General features: G+C 42.7%; 3 protein-coding genes across 4 annotated transcripts in view; 1 reads left to right on the top strand and 2 right to left on the bottom strand.

Moving 5' to 3' along the window:
• Positions 1-7533: 7533 nt before the first annotated feature.
• On the bottom strand, positions 7534-13366 carry wdr6 (WD repeat domain 6). The gene is made up of 6 exons (XM_070839058.1): positions 13247-13366; positions 12890-13054; positions 9823-12631; positions 9351-9428; positions 9051-9167; positions 7534-8717 (listed from the first exon to the last, which is right to left on the bottom strand). The coding sequence occupies exons 1-6, from the start codon at positions 13314-13316 to the stop codon at positions 7637-7639; spliced, it is 4320 nt and encodes a 1439-aa protein (XP_070695159.1). The 5' UTR covers positions 13317-13366; the 3' UTR covers positions 7534-7636.
• Positions 13367-14206: 840 nt separating this feature from the next.
• On the top strand, positions 14207-18829 carry LOC139209379 (uncharacterized). Of its 2 annotated transcripts, none has more exons than XM_070839056.1 (4): positions 14207-14465; positions 16068-16123; positions 16297-16465; positions 17823-18829. In XM_070839056.1, the coding sequence occupies exons 1-4, from the start codon at positions 14261-14263 to the stop codon at positions 18179-18181; spliced, it is 789 nt and encodes a 262-aa protein (XP_070695157.1). In that variant the 5' UTR covers positions 14207-14260; the 3' UTR covers positions 18182-18829. The 2 variants fall into 2 exon arrangements, with proteins under 2 accessions (XP_070695157.1, XP_070695158.1); XM_070839057.1 differs by lacking the exon at positions 14207-14465 and adding an exon at positions 15284-15382.
• A 4870-nt stretch (positions 18830-23699) lies between these two features.
• The window catches only part of celsr3 (cadherin, EGF LAG seven-pass G-type receptor 3), a 101483-nt gene continuing 101070 nt past the window's right edge, over positions 23700-24112 (bottom strand). Inside the window, exon 38 of the mRNA XM_070839053.1 lies at positions 23700-23727. Coding sequence (XP_070695154.1) covers positions 23700-23727 — 28 coding nt within the window. The remainder of the gene's footprint in view (positions 23728-24112) is intronic.

Genomic DNA, 24112 nt, shown 5'->3' with positions numbered 1-24112 from the left:
AACTCTATAGATAACCAACAGAAACTGAGCCAGTGAGAGAGAGTGGCTGACCTAATCTGTATCAACACGAAGCCGCATGAGCACAAAGAGTTCACATGTGCAACAGCGTGCATGTGTGAGTGCAACACACACACACAGACACACACACACACACGGCACCACAAAGTATCACACGTGAGTCGGGGAAGGTGGAGAACAGCCTTGAACTCTGCACATAACAGCGAGTTTACAGCCCCTTTCTCCTCCCCTTCACCCCCCTCATTCAGTACGTCTGAATGCCTCCATTATCACAGCCCAGCTTTCAGAGACTCATGATCTGAATGTGTGTGTGTGTGTGTGTGTGTGTATGAATGAATGAATGAGGGAGACAGAGAGAAAGCGAGAGCAAGAGACAGAAAAAAAGCAAATGGGAAAGAGATAATGCTTGAAAGCCATTCCAACTGAGAAAACGTGAGATTAATTGAAAGACTGACAAGGGGGAAATGAAAAATGAGAGGCACATATAGATAGAAAGAAGTCAAAGAGAATTAAAAGAGAGACAAAACTTATGCTTTATATCCACAGTTGTTTTTATTGTCCCTCTAATCTCACCACAATAAGAAACTGAAATGCCCTCTACAGAAACTTTATGAACAGATCATTTTCAAAATGAAGAAAAGCAACAGTCCACAATTTTGCAAACTTCAGGTTGTACAGAGGGTATATTTACTTTTACTGGGCAGCTAAAGTTAGTTCAACATGTTCAAAAGTTCAAACCAAAAAGGCAGGATTTCAAAACATGATACACACTTATCTAAAATAACCAATCAGTTTAATCTATCTATCTATCTATCTATCTATCTATCTATCTATCTATCTATCTATCTATCTATCTATCTATCTATCTATCTATCTATCTATCTATCTATCTATCTATCTTTCTATCTATCTACATGTCGCACAAATAAAACAAAACATGAGAAAAGCAGATTCAGTAGTGTATCTGTCTCAAAAGCAGCATGAGGTTTCTGATGCGTTCGGCACGGCACCGAGGCGACTGGTGCAGGGGCAGCTCGAAGAAAGAGAAGGTGAAGCTCCGGGAGAAACTGAGGTTGGTGACCGGACGCAGTGGTGGGAGACGGGGAGGACGAGGCACCCTACGCTGGGGCAGCACCCTCCTCCTTGCCCGCAGCCCTCTGTCCCCTCCACCTGTCATAAGAAAGAACATTAACAGTAAACTGCTTTAGGACTTAAAGTCTCATACATGCCACAAAGTGTCCCAGTAAGTCATGACAGTGAGCAAGTATGCAGGACACTGAAAATGAAGCAGCTAAATGGAATTCAGCCATCATTCATTACATTATTTACACCATGGATGTATTCATTTACACCTGGGTGAAGTATCAAAATGTCTTCAGTGAGTGAGGCACAAGGTCATACTGGGTTTGACAGTTAACATTCAGACAGCTGTTTAGCATGAATTAACGTAAACTAAATATTTTAACATTGTCTATCAATTATTACCCTGATAAAATGAGTTAGATACAGCTAACAGTTAGGTAGATATGATTTTTAGCTAGGTATGGTTACCTTAAGGCTAGCTAGAGCACAGCTCCTGTTATTTTGGACAATGTGACATTAGTGTTACTTCAGAATCAATAAATGAAATGTCATGGATTATATTGAATAAATGCATATCCTTTTAAAACTGAAAATGGTGTGTTATGATTGTTATGGATTACCTTTATTTGCACCTAAACACATGTCTTTCAAGTTTAACGGGTTATTTTATTTGCTGGTGATAAACTGTATTGAAGTCTCAGTGATCAAGTTGCTTTTTTCCCCACTGTGAGGCAGTGTAAACCTTGACCAAAGTACAATATTTTATGGTTCCTACAGACTGGCCCTCATTCCAGACACACCTGCACTGTCCTGTGGGACTGCAACAGGTGGAGATGGAGCCTCAGAATTAAGACTTGAACTCGAAACGTCTTCCTCGTCAGTGTGTCTCCCTTGATAAGGCGTGGATGGCGTGGGCTGTGGAGCAGGAGGGGGTTGAGGTGGAGGGGGCCGTGGAGGAGGGGGCGGGGGGATCGAGGTGAAGGAGGATTCAGAGAGAGCCAGGCCTCCCCAAGGTGTCATGGTGGAGTCTGAAAGGAGGATGGAGGAGGGCCCCGGATGAGGGTGAGAGGAGGAGGATGATGATGTTTGCTGCTGGCTTCGTTTGCGGTGATTAGCCAGATGGGGAGCCGGGGAGGGGAGAGGTGGCTTGGCTGTGATAAGACGGGGAGGATAAGGGGAAAAAAAAAAGATACAAGGTAATGTTTCAAACTCGGGTTGCATTTACATTAGTATTACATTGTGTTATATCAATGTTGTACCCAAAATCTGAATAACTTTAGCATGCATGCAATATTTTCTGTGTGAAACTGCAAGGCTAAATACTTAAAACTGAGATAGATTAGGTAATATACATTGCATGTATTGAGATAAAAATGTACAGGGCCAACATGTTGCAGCTAAAAGGATTACATGTTCTTTATGCAACCATGATTTAAGCTGATAAGGGAAGTTAACATGATATTTTATGAAAACAGCAGCATCCGCTTAGGAAAATATGATGAAATAATAACATTTATAGCCTTCTAATAAACATCTTTCAACCAGGAGAATAACATAGTGGCCTTGGACTGGTGATGAAATTCAGCTGAAGGCCGAGTGTACCAGAGTTATTTGTTTTGAATGAGAAAGACTGCTGCACAGGCAATTCCCCACTATATACAGGTATTGTGTGTCTGAGGATATTAACGGACAACAAAAGCAAATAAGAGGAGAATAAAAGTTATTAAAGATTTTTTTCTCTGCAGAGCCATTTTGGTCAAAGGGTGCAGTCAATTCAATGGCTTCAATAAAAAAAAAAAAAGTATTTTATTTTTGTGGTGTTTAAGTGGTGCCCCTTCAACAATATTGTCTCGAATAAGAGAATAATCTGGATATCATCATGAAAACTGAATTCATACAAAGTGTCAAAACCATCAGTAAATGGCCTGTAATCAATACTTATTTTCATTGTTTATTTCCCATAAGGTGCGCTTCAAATTCATACTTGTATTTGGAAGTCCAACTAGAACAGGTTTTTACATGGTTTAATGTTTAAGAAACACACGTGTAGGCCGCAGCTGTTTTCAGCCTCTATCTGAATGTTTTGTTTTAGAAGAACAGAACAGTTTGTGTGTTTTGTTCTCGCCTTTGACATCCTCATGTTACTGGGAGATGGAGTTAGACAAAAAAAACAACGGCGGACAGCGTGGTAGATTCAGGAGGTTTTCAGAGGGCTGGAGGATGTCACATGATCAACAGATCCCCTTATGACATCATAAAAGGAGCCAAATTTAGTGTGTTGTTGTTGTTGTTGTGTGAGTGTTGTCACACGTTTTCTGAAAAACAGAGCAGGAGAAAAAGAGAGAGGACGGTCTTTTCTCATAGTTTGGTGGCCTCAAGGTGCACCGGGAGAAACATATTTATGTTGAGAAGACGTTAAAAAGTGCATTTCGCATAATATGGGACTTTTAAGAAATCTGATTTAAGATCCTATCTAACAGTTTAGTTTGACTGACTCCCTATGGACGTATCAATAAAAGATAGTTTTCAGTGACACTTATGCACAGAAAAAGATTAGGTTTTATTACTTAATCATCATAATATGACACCCGATGATCAAGTTATCTCAAAATATGCTTCTGCATATTTCATGGTCCTGACAATTGAGAGGTGAAAGGGTCCTGAGTGGCTCACCTGTTGTTTTATTCCTAGACGAACCAATGAGAGGCAGGCGTTCACGTGACATCACCAATCCAGGGGCCTGACAGCAGAAACGAGTCTGACTTTTAAATCATCGACACACTCACTTTTAGCAAACATGTTTACAGTTTACAGTGTGACTCTTGCATCATAGACACAGTAAACAGCAGGAACAGTGCTTACACTCCACAGTACAAATATGAGTTTGTTTTGAATGACAATTTAGGGATGGTAATGTAGGTCGGTCAGTCCACCACTTTGGTCCAGATGTTCATAGTCTCCAGAGGCTGGATCCTGCTGACTGTAGTCAACCCCTGACTCATCCAGTTAAATGACTAAACAGCTACTAGATAGACTGACTCAAACATGTTAACATGACCTGCTCGGATTTACACTGAGCGTCTTGCCTTGCCTATAAGTACAGCATCACATAGCTGCCAGCATGGCTGTAGACTTTTAGTCAAGTTTCTTTATCCTTTTAAAAACCTTCCTCCTCTTCACCTTGAGATACCCTGATAATGACCAAAAACAGAACCACTTGGTAGAGGAAACAATTAATGTGCAAAAGAAACTCTTGAAAATTAGAATCATCATCATGTGCCACATTCATTCAGACTGTATACAGTGCATGTTATGTTGTGCTGTGGTTAAAGCAGTAAGAGGGCAAATATTTTTAGTGTAGTTTTTTTACTGTCAGCTCGTGATGCACTTTAGTGTCAAAAGGAATTTTGAGCCACTCTGTGTGCGTGAGTAAGAGTTTGAAAAGTGAAGCGAGAAAATGTTGGTGAAGAGAGACAGATTGGAAAAATCCTCCGAAATCATCTTAACACGAGTTTGTAATAGGTTAGCGTTTTAGAGTTGGAGATTAGGTTTAAGGTAAAAAGGCAGGAAACAAACACAGTGAATGGAACATGGCCACAATTAGTGATGGAAAGATGTAGGAGAGAGTGTGTGTGTACCTCTTTGATGAGAGCAAATTGTCACTCCTTCTGTGCTTTGAAAGCAGAACACTTATTCCTCGTTCTGGGTCAAGCATAAGTCACTTCTTCTCTCCATCTCCATGCTGTTTGAAGACTAAAGGTGACTAAACCAGATCAAATTTACTCAAAAAGAAGTCTTCCCCTAAAAAAATGTATAACATTTATCCCAGACACACATTCTGGTCTTGGAAAGCGTCTTCCTCCCCTTGTTTCATCTTACACTACTTCACTCATCAATCAGTCCTTCTCTTCATCTTTCTCTCATGTCATCTCCTCATTCCTGTCTGCTTGTCTGTCTTTCCCTCTTACTCTTCTGCAACCCAACAAACACCAGCAGTGACCATCAGCGCGGCAGGCGTCGTCTTCTCCCTCCTCGCCGGCCTCACTTTTTCCTTTTCCGCACCGGTGCTTTCACTCTCCCTCCTCCTTTTCTCTCACCCTTTCTTCCCTTTGTAAGTGATAGTGTTGGTTACACAGGTGCTTTGGCTCTTGCTTTCTCTTCCTCCTTCCAAAGGTAATGAACATATGGGAGTGACCTGAAGAGAGGGGATCTAAGCCCCTCTCTTCAGGTCACTCCTTTTTCCATCCTGCCCACCCCCATCCTGTTTCTCTCTCTCTCCCCTCATTGCTCATTTTCAAGGTGATATTAACTTTCCATCTTCCTCTCTCTTCCTCCCTCTTTCTCTCCATTGTGAGTGGCAAGTGGTGAGATGGGTGCTCGACAAAAGGCAATGTGAGACGAGGCTAAAATATTAAAATATTCATGGATACCTGCAGTCGGCCCCTACATGGGCTCTGATCCCCCTCTAGCCCTCCCCACACACACACACACACACACACATACATACATACATATTTTGACAAAAGTGCTTTTAAGACATACAGGCATACACACATCATTTACAAGACATCTTTAGACAATCAAACACACACATTACATACAAGTGGGTGCACACTGCATCTGACATCTACATAGAAATCAACACACACACATTTGACATTTAACGTGGCACAGGTGAACATGCTGCTAGCTAGATGTCTCACACATCATCTGACACAAATAGATTTGAATACCAGACACACACACACACACACACACATATGCAAATAATTGTGCACACTCTCCCATCTCAACCTGCCACTTAAGCAGTATTAGCATTTCATACCACAACACATTCTGCTTCAGAAGCGCTAAATTTGCATTTTGGAACACATTCACACACGTGCACACAAAGTAATCTCAGTATGAGTGGGCACTTTGACTCACACACTTCATGCTCACACTCTTGACTTATTTATGTATAGAAAATAGGTCTTTAATAGTCCCTACACAAACACTCCTTCCTAACTCTGTGGCTGGATACACAATCACACACACACACACACACACACACACACACACACACACACACACACACACACACACACACACACACACACACACACACACACACACACACACACACACACACACACACACCTACATATGAGGAGTTCTGTTCTTAATATTAATGCAAAGTGTGACCAGAAAAACAAATACTTGCAATAGAAATACACATTAGGTTCAGCTTGAGCTTGGATTGGGGTTAGGTGTGAAGTTGTGACAGTTAAGGTTAGTCAGTCAGGGTTCTCACATGTAGAGAAGAACAAAGGAAGTGTCAGTCAGTGTCAGTCAGTGCACGCACTGACACCCAACCTTGACATAACTGTAATCCTAAACCTAATACAAAGTCTAGACCACGTATTCTAATTGATCCTCACAAACGAAGGAAGAGAAAACAAACCTGACTAGGTCAATTCTCTTCAGAGCATTACCTTCACACCATCTTGGCATGTGAACAATTTTATAAACCAGGAGATGCTGAACTGTTTAAACAGTTTTACCAGGAAAAAAAGCAAATATTAAAGAAAAATCCTCCTTAGATCAATCTTTTGTCCATCTTATTTATTTTCTATCCCATTAATTACATTGCAACACCTTAGGGGGTTTCTGTTTCCCATATGACGGCACATATGCAAATTTTTTGGAAAAAACAGCTCTTCACTAAGACTATGTGGACATAAGTGCCCTGCTCAGAGGCACCTCCGAGGTGGATGTTAGTTGAGGGTTCTTTAACCACAAACTGGATATAATATATATATACTTAGTGTTTTTTTTTTCTGCGTGGAGATATTAAGTAAAGGCACTGAAGTCCCACAGTTCTCTTCAAGTAAAGGGCTTTATTTCCTGGCTGGTTGAGATTAAACATGCTGTATTAAAATAACTTCAGGCATCTCTGTGTAGTGTGGTTCTATTCCCTGAAGGAAGCCACAGATGGCCAAAACACATCAGTGATTGTTCTAATGTTCTCTCGAAATAACCATGAATTTTAAATTTTTTTTCCTTAATGGGAAGCAAATGCTTTTGGTGCTTTGTTGTGAGCACAAATGTAACCTGATTACATTTATCATACAAGACTTCTTTTAGGCTAGCAGAGATGAATAATAGGCTTTAGTTTCACAGAAGTCAAGTCAAACTTTAATCTAAAACTCCATGAGGAAAACTCTTTTATAGCTCTTTATACTGGTTTGTCAGTGATACTTACTGGAACTGTTGCCTGTGTTCCAGAAATAAAATAGATATTTCTAGTTTTGCTTTTTACGAAATCCTCTTTAAGCCACACGAGCAATAAATGGCTTCCTAATGTGTAATGTACTCAATAAACACTGGGAAAGCAGGAAAATAAATAAACTTTATTAAACTGTAAAAATTACCAAAGTAAAACGACTGTGATCAATTCATGAAGCTGCATTCAAGTAATTTGATGGATAATTCATAAATAATTTTAAAAATTTGTTCATTTGTGAAAGTGATTGTTTGGGCCACTGCCATCTTTTCATTCCACTTCTGTTGACTTTTCTTGTAAAGTCACTCTGTGGTTCACTTTCTCTTTGTCTCTTTCTCCTCTTGTAGTCCACAACTCTGCATTTCTGACTCGTAGTAGCTGGATGCCCTGGCCGCAGACCAGCACCCATCCCGTCTTTTCTCTCTTTTTCGTGCTGTCACAGGAAGCCTTGAAACCTGTCTCCATATTTCCCTCACTCTCTGTCTTGCCCTCGCTGTCAGTGTCAGTTTGATTTCCACGCTCACCAGCTGTCTCACCTCCTTTCCCATCACTTATCTTACAAACTGGGCCACCTGTCTCACTCAGTGCTTCAACAGGTTCTCTACCCTCGGTCCCATCAGCTGTTTCTTTATCCTTATTGAATCTCCCGCCTGTCTCACCCTCTGCTGTCTCACACGTCATTTGTAATCCTCTCTGATTCCCTTTCCCTCTCCAAATTGCAGTCTCCTGCTCAGACTCAAACCTTGTTTTCCTCTTTTTATCTTCTCCCTCCTCTATCGGCCGCCCCTCCCACACTGCAAGTCCTGCAGCATCTGCAACATGGGAGCACAGCGCCCCGATGTGACTGATGCCAGCAGTGCCAACCCTCCACAGGGAAACCCTCTGATCTGAAGAGGTGGACACCACCAGGTCTGGACTCAGGAGCTTCAGAGCAGTCAGAGGGGCAGCGTGAGCCAGTGGGATGTGGGACTGAGAGTGGAGATGGACATGAAGCTGGTTTGGGAGCTGGAACTGGGTTTGTAGAGAAGTCAGGGGCTCAGAGATCTGAGACAACCCTCTGCTGCCCCCAGTGTTTCCATCTTCTGGGTACTGCACCCTAATCTTGGACACTGTCAGCTGCCCATCATCCCCTCCGCTAGCAATAGTTACCAGGCAACCGCCCTCTTGTTGTCCGAGTTTCTCTGCCTTAACAGCCAATGCGTTGACGCCGCTCTGGTGGGCGGGAATGTCGAGGCAAGGGGTTGGTGGAGTTGGAGCACTGCTCGAAGTACCGGACGATAAGGAAGAGGCTTCAGTCAAATCCCACACTGCAATTTTGCCATCTGTTGCAGCACTAAACATCAGGTTGTACCTGATAGGGGGAGAAGTGAACACAAATGAGCACATATGATTCACAACATGTGATTGTTTTACTCAGAGTTTACCAAAAACAAAAAGAGTGAACATGTTGGACATAGAAAAATAGCCTAAATTTATTGAGCTCTTAATATTAAATTCTAAAATTTAAGTTTGATCTGCCAGTCACAACAACAAAGACATATACACAGATGTATTGAAAAACAAATCAGTGATCTGGTTCTGATGGGTTACTACAAAGCAAGAATACCTGTATCTTGTAATGAAGGCGCCAACATTGAGCCGATTCAGGTTCTTGAAATTAAAACGTGAACAAACATTAGCTCACCTGTTGCCTTTCCCATCCTCCAGGCTGCAGGCGGCAACGCTGAGCACACAGCGCTGGTGGTAAAACGTCTCCCACAACAGATTAATTTCACGTTTAACTTCACTGACTGAGAACATTCTGGAAAAGACAGCAGTGAAGGAGATTTCAGGTTGAGCAAACAGCTCAAGTTAGATTTTTCCAAGAAACAACACATTTCTTCTCACATCCAGTTACATTCATCACTGAAAATACTCATTTGAGAGCATTAACAGTTGGGAAACTGTTTGAAAGACGGTTTTAGAAGTTTTAAGCGACACTAACCTCAAAGCTCCATCGCTGCAGGCCAGAGCGAGAAGACTAAAGTCTGTCCTCTCATCCACCATCACTGCAGACATGTACCTGAAAACACACAGAAACAACTGGTAAGAGTAGTTCAGAAGTAGATTTAAAAACAAAAGAGCGTATCCAACTGAGATACAAGAGCTGAATTTCTTCAACACTCAAATTCTGCACATTATGCCAGTAAAGATCTCTTCTATGGAGACTTTATGAGAGAATGTCCACTTTTCTTGAAGATGGATGCTGGTATGAAGGAAGGAGGGAAGGGGATGAAGGCAGAGGAAAGGATGGAGGGCAGAAGAGCTTCAAAGTAGCCAGACATTAGGTAGTCATAATTAAAAAGTCCTCATAATAGATTAAATTGAAATGTGTGGAGAAACTAAAACACAGGTATGACACAGCTTCTTTTCATATTTAACTTTCAGCTCGTGCCTCCTGCATTACATTATCTTGCCTTGTTTCTGGGTCCATTTTCACCGTCTTGTGTCGGTTCCGCCTCCTCTCCCATTGTGCGTCCAAACGGTGACTGGCCACCTGGATCACCTGGCAGGAGGGAGCGAGTCTCCGCCAGTCCCAGCCGATCAGCAGCCGGTAACACTGCATCTGAGCTCGCCCACCAGCTGACACGAGCAGGGCAGAGAGAGACTGTGTCTGGTTTTCACTCCCTCCCTCTGGACCTGTTACTGCTGTCACTGTCCGAACGCTTGAGATGTGGTCAGTGATAACTGAGAGAACTCTGATGCTGCCAGAGTTGGGATGCACTGCCAATATGGATAAGCTAGTGTCCTCTCCTCCTGTCACCACTATCTCCCAATGCCCTTCATCTCTATCCACCTCCCGTGCTTCATCGTTGAATCCATCCCTTCCCTTAATTTCAGTCTCATTTCCAGTACTCTTTATTTGAATGTCATTCATAATTCCCCTGATCCTCCCCAGCCTGTATACACAACTGATCCCCCTCCCGTGGATGCCCTCTCTCAGGCCCCATCCTCCACTCCTTCCTGCCTTTCCAACCCAGCTTGGATCCTCTCTAGGGGGCTGCGACGCCAGGACAGCCCCCTGCTTGATGAAGACCAGAGCTCCATATCCGGGCCAAGCCCCTTTGTTGGATGGCCAGAGACTCCAAGAGCGATGCCCTCCACCACAAGGCACCGCTAAAAGCCTCTCCTGCTTCACAGGGTCCCAAACCACAAAGTGAACAGCATGAAAGCCAAGGATGACAAACCTGGCTTCTCTTCCCTCATTCTCCATCTTTTTTTCTTCTCTTCTTAAGCTTCCCTCCTCTTTTTCCTCCTCTGCGGCCTCCATCTTTTCAGCCAAATTTAGTTTCTTTGTCCTGAAATGGTTCTCACATTCCTGTCCAAACTCAGCCTCCTCCTCCTCCTCCACTGGAATTTCATGTTCAAGAATCAAAACCCTTTCCAGCCACTCCATACCCTTGCAGGCCCGCTGGACTCTGAGAACCTCCAGCTGAAGCCCTCCCTTGTTCTCTACACTCTTTCCGTTACTCTTTTCTTCAAGTTTTTCTAGTGGTGTTGGACATACTCTGAAGACTCTCACACAACCGTCCCTGCCAGAGCTGTAGAGCAGTCCCTGGTATTCACACACTGAAGTTACGCCCTGTTTTCCGTGCACCCCAAACAGGCAGCTCAGCGCATGCAGCGTTGGGTCACCTACTTTTTTTCTGCTTCCATTTTCCTCTGCTTCAACCCCTTGTTTCCTGCCAGTTAGCAAGCCTTCATCCATCCTTATGCCATCTAGTATCTTTTGCTCCTGTTTTCCTGCTTCCTGAAACAAAAGCAGGGAGCCTCTCCTGTCCCCACACACCCACAGCAACTCCCATGAAGCAGAATGGAGGCACACTGCAGCTGTCAGCCAGCGCTTGGCACAGGGGGGAAGGAGGAAAGGAGGACGAGGATTTACAATGAGAGCCAAGGAACAGTTTTCATCTAATTTTACGTCTATACACCAGCGATGGACAAGGCCATCAGTGCCTGATGCCAACAAATACAAGCTTTCTTTAACTTCTTGCCAAATAAGACTATGGATCTTCCCTAGTCCACCTGTGAGAAGAATCCCACACTGAGGATGTGAGATAGGGAAGACCTGTATGGACCCTGTGAGGTTTCCCACAGCACACAAATGAACTTTTACTGTTGAGTCTTTCACATTGACAGTTATTGTTTCCATCACACAATAAGAGTGAAACTCGGGACTCCCTTGCCATACCATCTCCCACTGTCCATTGCTGTATTGGTAAACTATTCCTTGATCAGTGCAGACCATAAACTTACTCTGACTCCAACTTCCATCCCCTTCCCCTGCTATACAGACCTCTTTAGGTAAGCCTTGACCGGGGAATTTCAGGTCAGTTAGCTTCTCGGTTACTGCTTCCTCTATTCTCTCCTTCCTCTCCTCATTCCCTTCTAACATCCACAACCTCAACCCACCATCTGCTCCCCCTGTGGCCACCCATCTCTCCTCATCTCCCGTTCCCTCACTGACTGCGAGTGCACGAACCCCCCCTGCTCTGTGTCCCTTCAACGTCCGAACCACCTTGCCACCGCCTGCCCAGTCCCAGACTAAACAGCACCCGTCTTCCCCAGCACTGAACGCTTTCCCTGAGGAGAGCCGCACCGAGAACACCCTAGCCTGGTGTCCATATAAGACCATTAAACAAGCCGGGTTCAAGTCCCCACATTTCCCCCCAGGACCCCCTAATGCGCCAACACCCCACACTCGTATACTGCGGTCATCAGATGCTGACGCTAGCAGTCCTTTCTCCTGGAGGTAAGAGATGCTGAAGATGACCCCGCTGTGGCCCAGCAGACGTCTCTCAACTGGAGCTTTCTGCTCAGAATCACTACTTTTGTCTCCTCCTCCTCCAGGCTTCCAGAGAACCAGCTGGTTGAACACAGTCCCCCCTACTAAGACCGTATCCGTCCAGGATTCGTGCACCAGAAGGAGGGCAGAGTAAAGCAGACAACCCTCCAGACAGGAGCGCTGAACCAGGGCATTCCCTGTAATAACATCCAGGAGAAGAGCGCTATTGTGGGCTACAGCCACACAAAGAAGTGACTGTCTGACTCCAGAAAGCCAGCGGACATCCAGGGCCCAGTCCTGTAGCTCCATGAGGGGACCCAGAATCTCCCAGCACAGATGCTGCCCATTCTTGAGATCCGTGTGGAGCCTCACCAACCTCACAGCCTTGCCTCCAAACACTGCTAAGTCATAGAAGTTGGGCTCTGAGGTAGAGCTCAGTCCTGGGGATTGACAGACAAGAATGGATTTTGTGACTGTATAAACAAAAGCACCTGTAAAAAGTATGAATAAATAGAGGACTATCAGTAAGTGCAACAATACTGGACAGACTTATCTGTCCATCTGATTTAACTCAAATCGACAAGTCATTTTTTAGACATTCTGATAGTGAATAAATAAAACAACCTGTCTGTACACAACAGAGCAAATTCATTTTTAAAAAAAAGAGACCAATTAAAACAGTATGTGCTTGTGCTAACCGTCTTTGTTCTCCTCGTAGTCGCCGGTGGCAGAGCTCTGTGCTGGGACAGCTGCAGGATTTCTAGGTCTTATCCCATGGATTCTGTAGTGTTGGAGCACACTCAGTGAGGCGCTGGCTTTAGGTCGAGGTTTGAGGCTGTACACCGTCAAGACTGGACCCTCACCTGCCAGGACAGACAGGGCAGAACAGAACATTTTGTTACATTTGTTGTGTTCAGTCTTCTTGAACTAAAACTAGAATAAGTGTTGTACTCCCCACTGAAATATGTCAAACCACGTTTACAGGTCAACCTTTTCTACCCCTGCATTTGTTGTTAGACAAGTTTGTATTTGTGCATCACAACACTGATGCCTACCTGTCAGTAGAAATGCATCCCGAAGGAACTCCAGAGCTGTGACTGGAGCTACCAGGGCTGCTGTCTCCATCTCTTAATGATAATAACTTTCACTTCTGACACATTATAAAGGGAGGCTGAAAGATATAAAGTGACAACACACACATAGATCTTTGAGTAAGAAAAGATGTTAAACAGGCTGTTATTTCAAATATTACAGTGTTGATAATGATGATAATGTTGAGTACAGTCACTTTTAGCCTTTCTAGTAGCAAAACAAGCTAAAAGCAAGAGCAAATCTCGTGTTACTTGGTGGGTAAGAATTAAGATAAGTAACTTTTCCAGGCCGATAAATGCAGCTAGATGCTTTACTTACAAAAAAGCCCCAAAAGCCAAGTAAATGTGTTTCAAATCTCCATTAAAACATGTTTATTTGCATCCAAGGTTCGCTAACTAGTGCCCATGTGTTCCCATCCTGGCTTCCGTGCCCCACTTCAACCAATCAGGCTACACTACCGGCTTCCTGGACGTTGATTGGTTAGAAAAAAGGTTGATGTATTTGTATTGGACAAAGCGACACACGTGACTGACTGTCGAGCTGTGCTGCCTTTACTGTTTTACTGTTTTTCTGAAAATAATACCTTGTTCGTCTTAAGGTGTTGATTTTAAAATGGCCTTTTATGCTAGTCATTATATGTTTTGGCTCCTTCCTTTAACTTTAATGTAAACTTTTCGAAACCAATGAATACTTTGTATGACTTATTTTTTTCCTTACGACAGCAAGAGATAATGATGTTGCCTTTTTTTTTCTAATGCTTTCAGTTATTTTAGAGTCTTTTAGTAATATCATAGGAAGTCATATGAAGTAGCTCAACGTATCGATGCCGATTTATGAATATTTCCTAACTTTATGTAATAAAATATATAGATGACAATAGATGTTCCGAGCAGGCCCTGAAGGCAGCAGGAGGCAGTGGAAGGTAAGGGGTTGCGCCTGTCCGTTTAGTAGCGGTCCAGCTAACTTCACAGCTAGCTATGCCTGGGAAATGTAAATTTAAAGACTCCTGGCTCTCAAAGGGAATTTACAAGGGCTGGCTGGTTAAGGACACCCAGGACATTCACTTCGCCCGATGCAGGGCCTGTTGTAAATCAATCAAACTTCAGACCATGGGCGAGGCTGCTCTCACCAGCCACGCAGCGGGAGCTGGCCACAAAGCAGCGGTCCGCAAGCTAGTGGAAGGTAGCCTAGCATCAATGTTAACACCGGGGAGCATCTGCAGAAGCATGCCAGATATTAGCTAGAAGTATCTGTGAGTGCATGTGCTACTAACGTTATCGTTACGTGTGATTGCTCTGTAGTTGGTGGTGTAGATGAGTGTGTGTGTGTGTCCTATCTATAGTGATGTTTTTGTGGTTTGTATTTGCTGTCTTTTAGGTTTTATATACTTTGAAGGTTCATTCATTCAAGATAAGATGAGATAAACTTTATTAATCCCGAAGGAAATTATTTTGCCAGAATACAATACAAATAGTTTTATTTCCCATGTCAGAGAGTAGCACCAAGAAGCTAAAGTTGTAGTCCCACTTGATTTATGAGAAAAAACATTTCTATTGTGGTAACACTACAGCAATTTTCAAAACATAAAATATTATTGATCTATCTTCTAATAATATTGTAATTAAAGTGTGTGTGAAGCAGGATTATTATTAATGGATTATTATTAATGACAGCTAGCCATTCATTTGTACCTGAAAAGGTTCTTCCTCATTTTTTGAAATCATGAAAAGGTAATGCTGTAATGTTTTTTGTTTGTTGTTTCCAGTCCTTGTACAAACCCCTGTCAACCCCTGTAATATTTACCGACCCTGAATTTGCTGCATCTCAGATTTCTGCCTCCACTCTAATACAATGAATGTGAAAGGAATTAGGTTTGTGACGCTCACCAAATTAAAAAAACAAATAACAAAAAAAAACAGGGTGAACTGCCTCTTTAATTGCTGCTCTCATGTTCCCAGAGTCTTAAGACTGCCAGAACCTTTGAGGTTTCCCATCCTGTTATCCTGAAGCACTGAATAATTTTTATCTCTAGTCCCAAACATGAACATTGAACCACCACAAAAAAGAAGGTTTACTGTTCTTCAATGTTCACGTGTGAAGTAAATCCAAAGTTCAGAGTTAAATTGGAGTTTTCTATTGTCCCCCTTACAGCAGTGAAACCAGAATTGGCTACAATACTGCAGCGCTGGGATTCTTTTAGGGATTTAATGCTCAAGGACAGCAGAGTGGATATTTGTAGCCACGTCAACTGAAACACAAATCCTCTATCTGAAAGACTGTCACACCTCTCACTTGACCGCCCTGCGGCCCCAAAACATTCAGTTTGTCAAATAGTTCAACTTTTAAGGAAGTCAGCCTGGAAACTGACCGAGTAATCCTTGAATTTATTGTTTAAGTGTGAAAGTGTTTGATTTCTAAATATTCTAATCTGTCATTACAGTACTCGACAAGAAACGACTTCACTGTTGGTAAATTTGAATCTGACTTTTTCTTTCTTAAAGATTTGCCTCCCAAAATAGATTCTGTCCATTTGTAATCATGCTCCATTACTTACAAGTTTGAATAGTTTAATCATCTCTTAGTGGGTTTCAAACACTGATAAAACAGGAATTTTATTTGCATCTCATATACTAGATTGGAGAAACATCAGTGTTTGAGTGTGTGGGAATGGGATGTTGTACCTGCTTCCACCTGAGGGGGGCGCTCTCTGTTTATTTTTCTGAAACCTATTCACCTGCTGTCCCTCCCTGTCTGTGTCTCTGTCTTTTTTTATTTTTTTATTAGGAGGCAATTTAATGGCGATAAATGCTGCTGGGCAGATGAACGGCAGCGCCACTCAGGTAAATATTCTGAAATGAATCTTTTGATTTACATTTATTTTAGAGGCACAATTTAAACCTAGAAGCAACATCGAGCAGCATCTCATATTAATGGACAGCTACAGTCATGCAGTCATATTTTGCACCACCATTGTAAAATGATCACTTCAAACACACCGTTCTCTCCTCCTCAGGCTGAGGACAGCAAGGAGCAAGTGGCCATCTGCCTGCAGCGTGACGCCTTGGACAGAATACCAGGCAGTGATTGGTCAGAGCTGTACCACAGTCCCACTGCAAACTCCACCTCCCACAATGCAGAGCTACAGGGTGTGACGGTTCCAGCCGCCTTCTTCACAGCACCAGGTACCCCCAGATAAAGCCCCGCAAGCTGCCACAGTGACACAAATATCTGTGTCAGTCTGGAGCTTCGAATGTTTACATGAGCAGTAACCTGATTAATAGATAGACAGACATACTTTAAGACGACACTCTGTCACGTGTACACACTTATACGTAATAATTGATAATAAGGTTATTGTTTAGGTTGCCTTTACTGAGGTGGGGTGTAAGTGCACACACATCACAAGAGAGTAACTCCTGCTCCATTAAAATAAAATAGAAATGTTATATTATCCCACTGGAGGGCAAACACACAGACTACTTACACAAACAGAGAACATTAAAATACAGTCAAAAAAAAACACATGCAATTAAGGAAGGTAAAAAAACACTTTAAGCTAAATGGACCCCTGATTTCAGTGCAGTATACCAGAGCTAACTAGTACGTAGTAGATACCAGTCCCACATACCCTCCGGTACTAAGGTTCAGATAGCCTGTGGCACAAAAGAGCAACCATATCTATTTCTGCTGAATCGGGCAGCCTGGAGGGAAGGAGAGAAAAACTCAGAGTAAAGATGGTGGAGCGGATCCTTAAGAATAACCTGAGCTTTCCCAATGACCCTCTTCTGATTAAACAAGACGGGTTATTCAGATTACCGCTGGTGATTTTAGAGCTCAACATATTCGTATAAGGCAGGTTTAGGTTCCCGAAGCAACAGATGAAAGCAAAGGACTGACTCGGTGCATGCAGAGCAGTATGAAGAGGATTGGAGTTGGAGTCTGGAAGCTCAGTGGCAGCATATGGTTGAGCACATTTATAAATAGATGGATTGGTCAACTCAGAAGAACTCAGATAATCTCTCTGGTATTATTTGATGTTATTGTTGGGATGCCGATTTGGAAATTTCCCTCTGACTGATATCTACACTCATTAAGCGATTATTGACCAACAAGATTAAAATGCTATTTACTATTTAGAATGGACAAATGTCTGTGACCCCTTAAAGGATACCAGTATAACACATTTTTATTGTGTGCAGTGCACTCGTTGTTGTATTTAAAGTAGGAGCTCCTCACCTCTAATGTTACCAGGACATCCATGTTCGTTAAACTGATTAATTAATTAATCAGTCAATATTCTTATTGTCATTTAATGGATGAACAAGTAATTACTAACATCCCTAATTATTAGTTGTACGTATATAATGAATGATACAGGTGGGGCATTAAAAGAAACACTGAAATCCATACAGGTCACCAGTGGGAGGAGAATTTCTTTGATACAAACATGTAAAGATGCATGAAGCAATAGATACTGGATCAATGCACTGAGGGACACACGGTTCACCTCACTCACCTTCTACATCTCCGACCTCACAGGCACCTCCAGGCTCATCAGCCAGCGCCTCCACCCGTCAGGCAGCGAGACGGAGGAAGCCAGCCACCACTCGACGCAGCACTTCTCCGTAGACCTGTCGAGACTGGAGCGCCAGCAGAGGACAGAGGCTCTGGAGCAGCAGCAGCAGATGAAGATCCTGGAGTGGGAGAACAGGATGAAGGTGCTGGCGTGGGAGCAGGAGCTGGTGAAGGAGAAGAGGAGAGCAGCCCGGCAGAAGGAGAAGGCCTTCAGGATGAAGAAGGCTTATTACAAAGCCAAGCTAAAGAGGCTGGGCGAGGACGTGCCGCTGTCTTCCTCCAGCAGCGACGAAGAGGAGAAAGCGTCTGATCCAACAGGATGAACTGTTTTAATAGCGGTGTTTATATTATTGCTCGTTCTTGTATTCTTTTGTCTATATGCCATAAGATGTTGGTATTTTTATACATTGATTTGTATTTTAATGTAAAAGCAGGATTCTCAGTTGGCCACAAGGACTAGTGACCAATCCTTCTGCAACGTGGTGACCATTTGTTCTGTCTATGTAAGCTTTCTCAAAGATCTTCAATGTCAACTAGCCAACACTTCATTTAAGATCAACCTGTAAGAAAGATGTGGCCTTAATAGACCTATAAAAGTACATGGAAGTGCTATGAAACACAAATACTTTGCACACCTTGTAGAAAAGCTTATGGACTGTGTAAAAGGGTTTAGATCAAAATCACAATGATCCTGTTTTGTCATTTTCATCACAATGTGGCTTCGGGATTAAAACTGATAAGATGTTCCTAGCTTCTGTAAAGGTAAAAGCCTATTCTAGGAACGTTATTATAAAGAATGTACTGAGATTACATCTAATCACGACACACGCGGACATGAAATGACATTCCTAAATGGACAATCTTTGAGCCTGATTTTACTCGCATAGCTTCTTTTGTGGTGCACGGTGACCTAAATCTGTATACTAAAACAATTTTCTTTGCTTTGTAAATAAATTTGCATTTGATACAAAGTTGGAGTTCACGAATCAAAGAGCTGTAAATGAGTGGACATGCACTACACGGCCGTAAGGACAGTATATGAAGACTTTCTGCAGTGTTGTGGGACCTGCCAGCAGGGGTTCGCTCCCATTCAGCCACAAGAGCTTAAGTGAGGTCGACCGCTCATGTGGGGCAACATGGCCGATGGGGTTTAGGTCGGGGCTCTGTGCAAGTTCTACTCTTGAGTGGGGAAACCATTTCTTAACAGACCTGACGTTTGGTGTTGAACAGCCTTCCTCCTCCTCCTTTAGATAAGGATACCACTCTCATGTCTGTGTGTTGACCTGCATGTTTCCCTGCTCCTGCACACCTGATTCAGATGAATGGGTCACTATCAGGCTTCTGCAGAGCTTCATCACGTGCTGATCATTTTGAACCAGGTGTGTTGGAGCAAGAAAATGTCTAAAACATGCAGGTCAGATTGGGAAACACTGACCTGAAAACTACTAATTAACATGTATGTTTTTTTTGTTGAATCCATACACAAACAGAAAGGTAAAAACAACCGTTGTTTTATGGCTGATGAGGGAGTTCTTTTTAAATGAATATGAACAAAGCACATTAATCATCAGTACTGTCAGTGGCCCAGTGTTAGTGCTGTAAATTTCCAACTGCTAAATTAGTTTAGCTAGTATAATTATATGCTATAGAAGTGCTGGTGGGTGTATTTCTGAACTTTGAATGGTGCCAGCCCAGCTGCTGGAAAAAAGTGAATAACCAAAATTTTCCTTGAATGTGTCAACAGCTATGTTTGTTTTAAAGCAAACACTTTTTTTGTTTTACAAACATAAACATGAACCTAATAGGAAATTGAACAGCGGCAGTTTTTCTGTCAGGCGCTGCAGGTTTAATTCTAGGGTTTATTCAGGGGCTGATTATGTTGCGTCTTAGCTGGGTGCTTCTGTCTTGAGCTGAGTGTTGTTACAAGGAGCCGAGGTGGCAGCTGAACATCTCTGACTCCTCTGAAAGTGACAGAATACTTTGAGAGTCAAAACAAGTCAGAGAGAGCCTTCCAGAAAAACCTGTCCCTCTGTCAGGATGTTTCCTCTGCTCGGCTTTTTGCACCTGAAAATGTCTGTTCTCGTGAATATGAAACAGCAAACCTCATTCTGTCTCACACACACACACACACAGAATAAATCTAAACACATCGGTGTAGGAATAAGTCATTTTTTTAATGTCCAACATTTCTTGTGTTTCCGCGGTAACAGAGGAACAGCTGTTTCCATGCCGCCGTCCCCTTGCCGACGGCGGGATAGAAGGCATCCCATAATGAACACACAAATCTAACAATGACAATCTCCCATTTCTCCTCCTCCTCCTCCTTCTCCTCCTCTCCCTGACTGTCTCTCATTCGGTTTCTTTCCCTCTGTCACTTCCCTTCTTTTTTTCTTTTTTTCAGGGCACATCAAAACGTTTTAGTCTCAGCTCAGTCTCCCCTCACGTGTGCAGCTCCTATTGGTCCGAACCAGATTAACCTGAAACTGGAGTTATCTGTCATGTCCCCGTCACTGACAGCTGACTGTTGTGCCTAAAAGCAGACACAAAAACCAGTTAATGATCTGATTTGGTGCCTGCAAAGCTTCAGCCTTGGATCGAGAACAGTGAACGGGGAGGCACATCTGCACTATTTACACCCAGTATTTAACTTTTAGTTTAGATATGTTGGTGTTGATAAATGCATTTATGTGAAATTGGAGTTGGTTTTGTCAGATCTTCCAGATTTTACCTACATGATTGGATAAAGAAACCAATTTAAATGCGGACGAAGCGAAAAGTCCTGCATCAGATCGTAATCATCTGTGTGAATAGAGACATCTTTACCTTCACATTCTCCTGTTTTCTGTCCTTCCATCTCCATCCATTTGTTGCAGTGAGACTTGGATCATAAGAAACATTACAGGTGAAAAAAAGGACACAAAAAAACCACACATACTTATCTAACAACAGCCTCTCATAAAAAATGGCAACGTACATAATCAATACAATGTCAATAAATTATTGATAAATAAAATAAATCTCATGTCTGTACAAGTCAAAGATACCGTCAGTTGAGGATAAACAGGCCTGTGATGGAAAAAAATGGAGCAACTAGATGAAAACAGTGAAAGGGAAACAGAGTCAGATATTTTTGGTGTGCTTCCCCTTTAACAGACCAGTGGTTTGTGTTCCCCTGCAAGAGCTTTTTTTGGCAATACTACTGTCAGATAGACTCACTTGTCACATCCCAGGGACGTGGGAATGACAGAGCAGCAGTCAGAGCAGGGAGATATGCCTCTGTGAGGTGTGTGACATGTGTGTGTGTGTGTGTGTTTATTTCTATTTTTCCTGCTGTTTCTCTGTTTTCTTTCTTCCTCTCTGCGATGAGTAACGTCCACGCCCTCCCCTGTGCAGTTACATTTTGCACACAGTCGGGGTTTCTGACCCAATTTGTTCTGCCTCCAACCTTGTCTTGTTTTGTACCTCATGATGTATTTGTATGCTCATTGTGCTCTAGTCTCGCCCTCTCGTTGTTGTTGTTTTTTAAATCCACTTCCTCTCTTGTTGTTCTGGTGTTATTAGAGGTATTTTTGGACTGTCACAATGCACTCTGCAGGAGAACATGCAGGCAACACATTTTGGCAAGGCAGAAACCTCATTTTACCTTCAGTCTTTATGGCCGACTGCACTTTTTTCATTACAAAAGAATATTTATGTTAAACACTGTCCCTTAATCCCTCTGAAGGATGCTGGAGACTTCCTGCCTGTCTCAATAGCTTACAAATGCCCGCGTGTTGTTACCTTAAGGCCTGAACTTGGTGCTCACTCCAACACCTGTGAGAAAGGAGCAGCTGCTGTTAGAGAGATCTGCATCTCGAAACCACTTAGAGGCTTTTAGCGCTGACACAACTGACATCTCCTCCCCTCAGCACACTGCTGCACTGGTGCACTGCTGCAGAAGCTGCGCTGTATCCTTCAAGAGACCTCATCTCTGCACAGTGGTCTTAACAACCAGAGAACATCTTTATTAGATGTGCTGTGGTGTGAACCTCTTCGTCGATGACAGAGAAGCCAGGAGTCTACAGATTTAAAGCGAGTGCCTCTTTGTTGAGAAATTTCTCATATGTGAAAGATATTCTGAAGTTATTTGCCAGCAGCTGTGTTCAGCCAAGCAAGTAAAAAAAATGTTATGGGATTCATGTGCTACAGACATGTTAATGATTATATATTCATGTAGATACCATGCTGGATATGTACTGCAGGTCTGCTTTCAGGTCTCCAAACAAATATCTGAGCGTGCCAAGACGTGACTCATAGCACCTTTCCTCTGATCCACGCTCCTCCTACGTGCCGATTAAAAATCCACTTGCTTCTACAGAATGCAGCCAAATAAAATACCAACCCCAGTGTTATGTTATTTTGGAGCGCAGATGTAGGGCCTCATTGATAAAAACTATTTTTCACACAGACTCCATGGCATAATTAAATTAAAGAATTAAAAAAAAAAAAGGAAAAAACAATCCCAATTAAAACAAAACTATGAATTACATCTACAGCGTTCACACACTGCACAAGTCCTTTGCATCACAGAAAATGGGAGAACATCGTTGTATCATACTGATTCGAAACAGCTGTCCCTTTGGCTTTGGATTTGCACAGAACTTCTGCATGAGAAGCTTTTATATACGAGTCTCCTGGATGCTGCCGGGGAGGTTCGGCTGCTCCTGTGGCGTCTCTTGAGGCAGGTTGAGTCGTGATGCATCAAAGTGCAAGATTACCTTGAGGGGTTTGTTACATGATACGGCCTCATACAGAGAGGCAGACAGATATCTACCTTCACCCACCAGGTCTCCAGAACACTGACAATGTGGTCTTTTGATATCAATCGACTGATATGGTCTGGTTCAGACAGCACCAGGCACGAAGTCACACAGACGGACGACAAGGTCACATTCGTACACAGTGGATCACAAAACAGCACAATCTCCCTAAAGAGCTGATACTTGGATACTTGTGACTGAGCTTTAATAGGTGAACTCTAAACCTTCATGTGGTATTTTAGCTTAACGTTGGCCATCTTTCTCTGGACAATCATCTCGTTCCATCAAATCTCTTCTCTTATAATAATCCCTTCCTGTATTTACAATCACTTCTTGCTACTTTTGATATTTTCCCTTCAACCACCTCTCGCGGTCTCAATAATCTCATCAGATACTATTGCCGGACCCCTGTCGCTATACACAAAGTTTTCTGAGGGAACTTTCTGAGGAAAACTGCTTTCAGGGAGAAATTTAGGGATTTTTTTTTCTCTTTGTAGGGGAAACCGCTCCCTCAGCAACGAACAGGACTGCACTCGCACCGACCTCACTCACAACCTCACACGGACACAATCATTTAAAAAAAAAAAAAAAGAAAACATCACAAGAGATTTCTTCTTCATCTCCAATGAAAAAAGATACAAAATGTATAAAAAAATGTTATTTACAGTCTTTTTTTTTAAGACGGATCTTGTCTGGATCAAGCTGACTTTTGCGTTTGAAATCTGAGGAGTTTGTGTTTGTCTTTAACAGTTTTTAGGTAGTAGAGGTGGTTGACTCATCGTCCCAAGAAACCTAGATCATCGTAGGTGGTGGGACTTTAAAAACTTAATGTATACAGTACAAACCGCCCACAAGTCCTCTTTTATCCTCGGTGGACACTTTACTTTACTTTTGTTCCAACTCTGTCTCCTCTGTCTCAAGTCTGTGTCTAGTCCTCCTATGTCCAGAGTGTCCCAGCGGTTCAGAGCCATCCATGACCTTTGAACTTTTCCCTGGTGTTTGAAGCACTGTCGCAATGTATAAAGGGATATGGAGGCTGTCATCAAGACTGTCCTTCACTTCTGTTGGCTCTGAGAAGAAGAAAATGAGGCGATATGTTTATACGGCAACATCTCCATCGATTTTAAATTCACTAACACATAATGATTATAATATAGAAACAGGACATAAATGAATATGACGTGTGTGAGGCAAAAGGACGAAGAGAGAGGAAGGAGACAGAGCTGGAGAACAGAACAAAGCAGACTAAGACACAAAGGATGAGAAGATAATAGGCTAAAAAGGAGGAGGTGGAACTGAGGGAGCTGAGTGTGTCTGAGGTAAAAAGATGGAAAAGGGAACCTAAGAGAGGTGAGACAAAAGAGCTAAAGAGTGGACATCATCCCTATGGAGCTGCTGAGGAGGAGAAAATCAGTCTGAGGAAAATAAAAGAGGGGAGGAAATGGGAGATGTAGT

This window comes from Pempheris klunzingeri, chromosome 11 (genome assembly GCF_042242105.1).
Source record: "Pempheris klunzingeri isolate RE-2024b chromosome 11, fPemKlu1.hap1, whole genome shotgun sequence".
NCBI classification, from domain to species: Eukaryota; Metazoa; Chordata; class Actinopteri; order Acropomatiformes; family Pempheridae; genus Pempheris; species Pempheris klunzingeri.
This window is presented reverse-complemented; position numbering and strand designations above follow the sequence as displayed.

Bases quoted from the DNA above. Each gene is read 5' to 3' on its own strand.
- LOC139209379 (XM_070839056.1), top strand. From the start codon at position 14,261: ATGCCTGGGAAATGTAAATTTAAAGACTCCTGGCTCTCAAAGGGAATT. The intron at 16,124-16,296 runs GTAAATATTCTG...TCTCCTCCTCAG, and splicing joins TGAACGGCAGCGCCACTCAG to GCTGAGGACAGCAAGGAGCA. The intron at 16,466-17,822 runs GTACCCCCAGAT...CCGACCTCACAG, and splicing joins CGCCTTCTTCACAGCACCAG to GCACCTCCAGGCTCATCAGC.
- wdr6 (XM_070839058.1), bottom strand. From the start codon at position 13,316: ATGGAGACAGCAGCCCTGGTAGCTCCAGTCACAGCTCTGGAGTTCCTT. The intron at 12,632-12,889 runs GTTAGCACAAGC...GTCAATCCCCAG, and splicing joins CTACGAGGAGAACAAAGACG to GACTGAGCTCTACCTCAGAG. The intron at 9,429-9,822 runs GCAAGATAATGT...GTGTGTTTTCAG, and splicing joins AAAATGGACCCAGAAACAAG to GTACATGTCTGCAGTGATGG.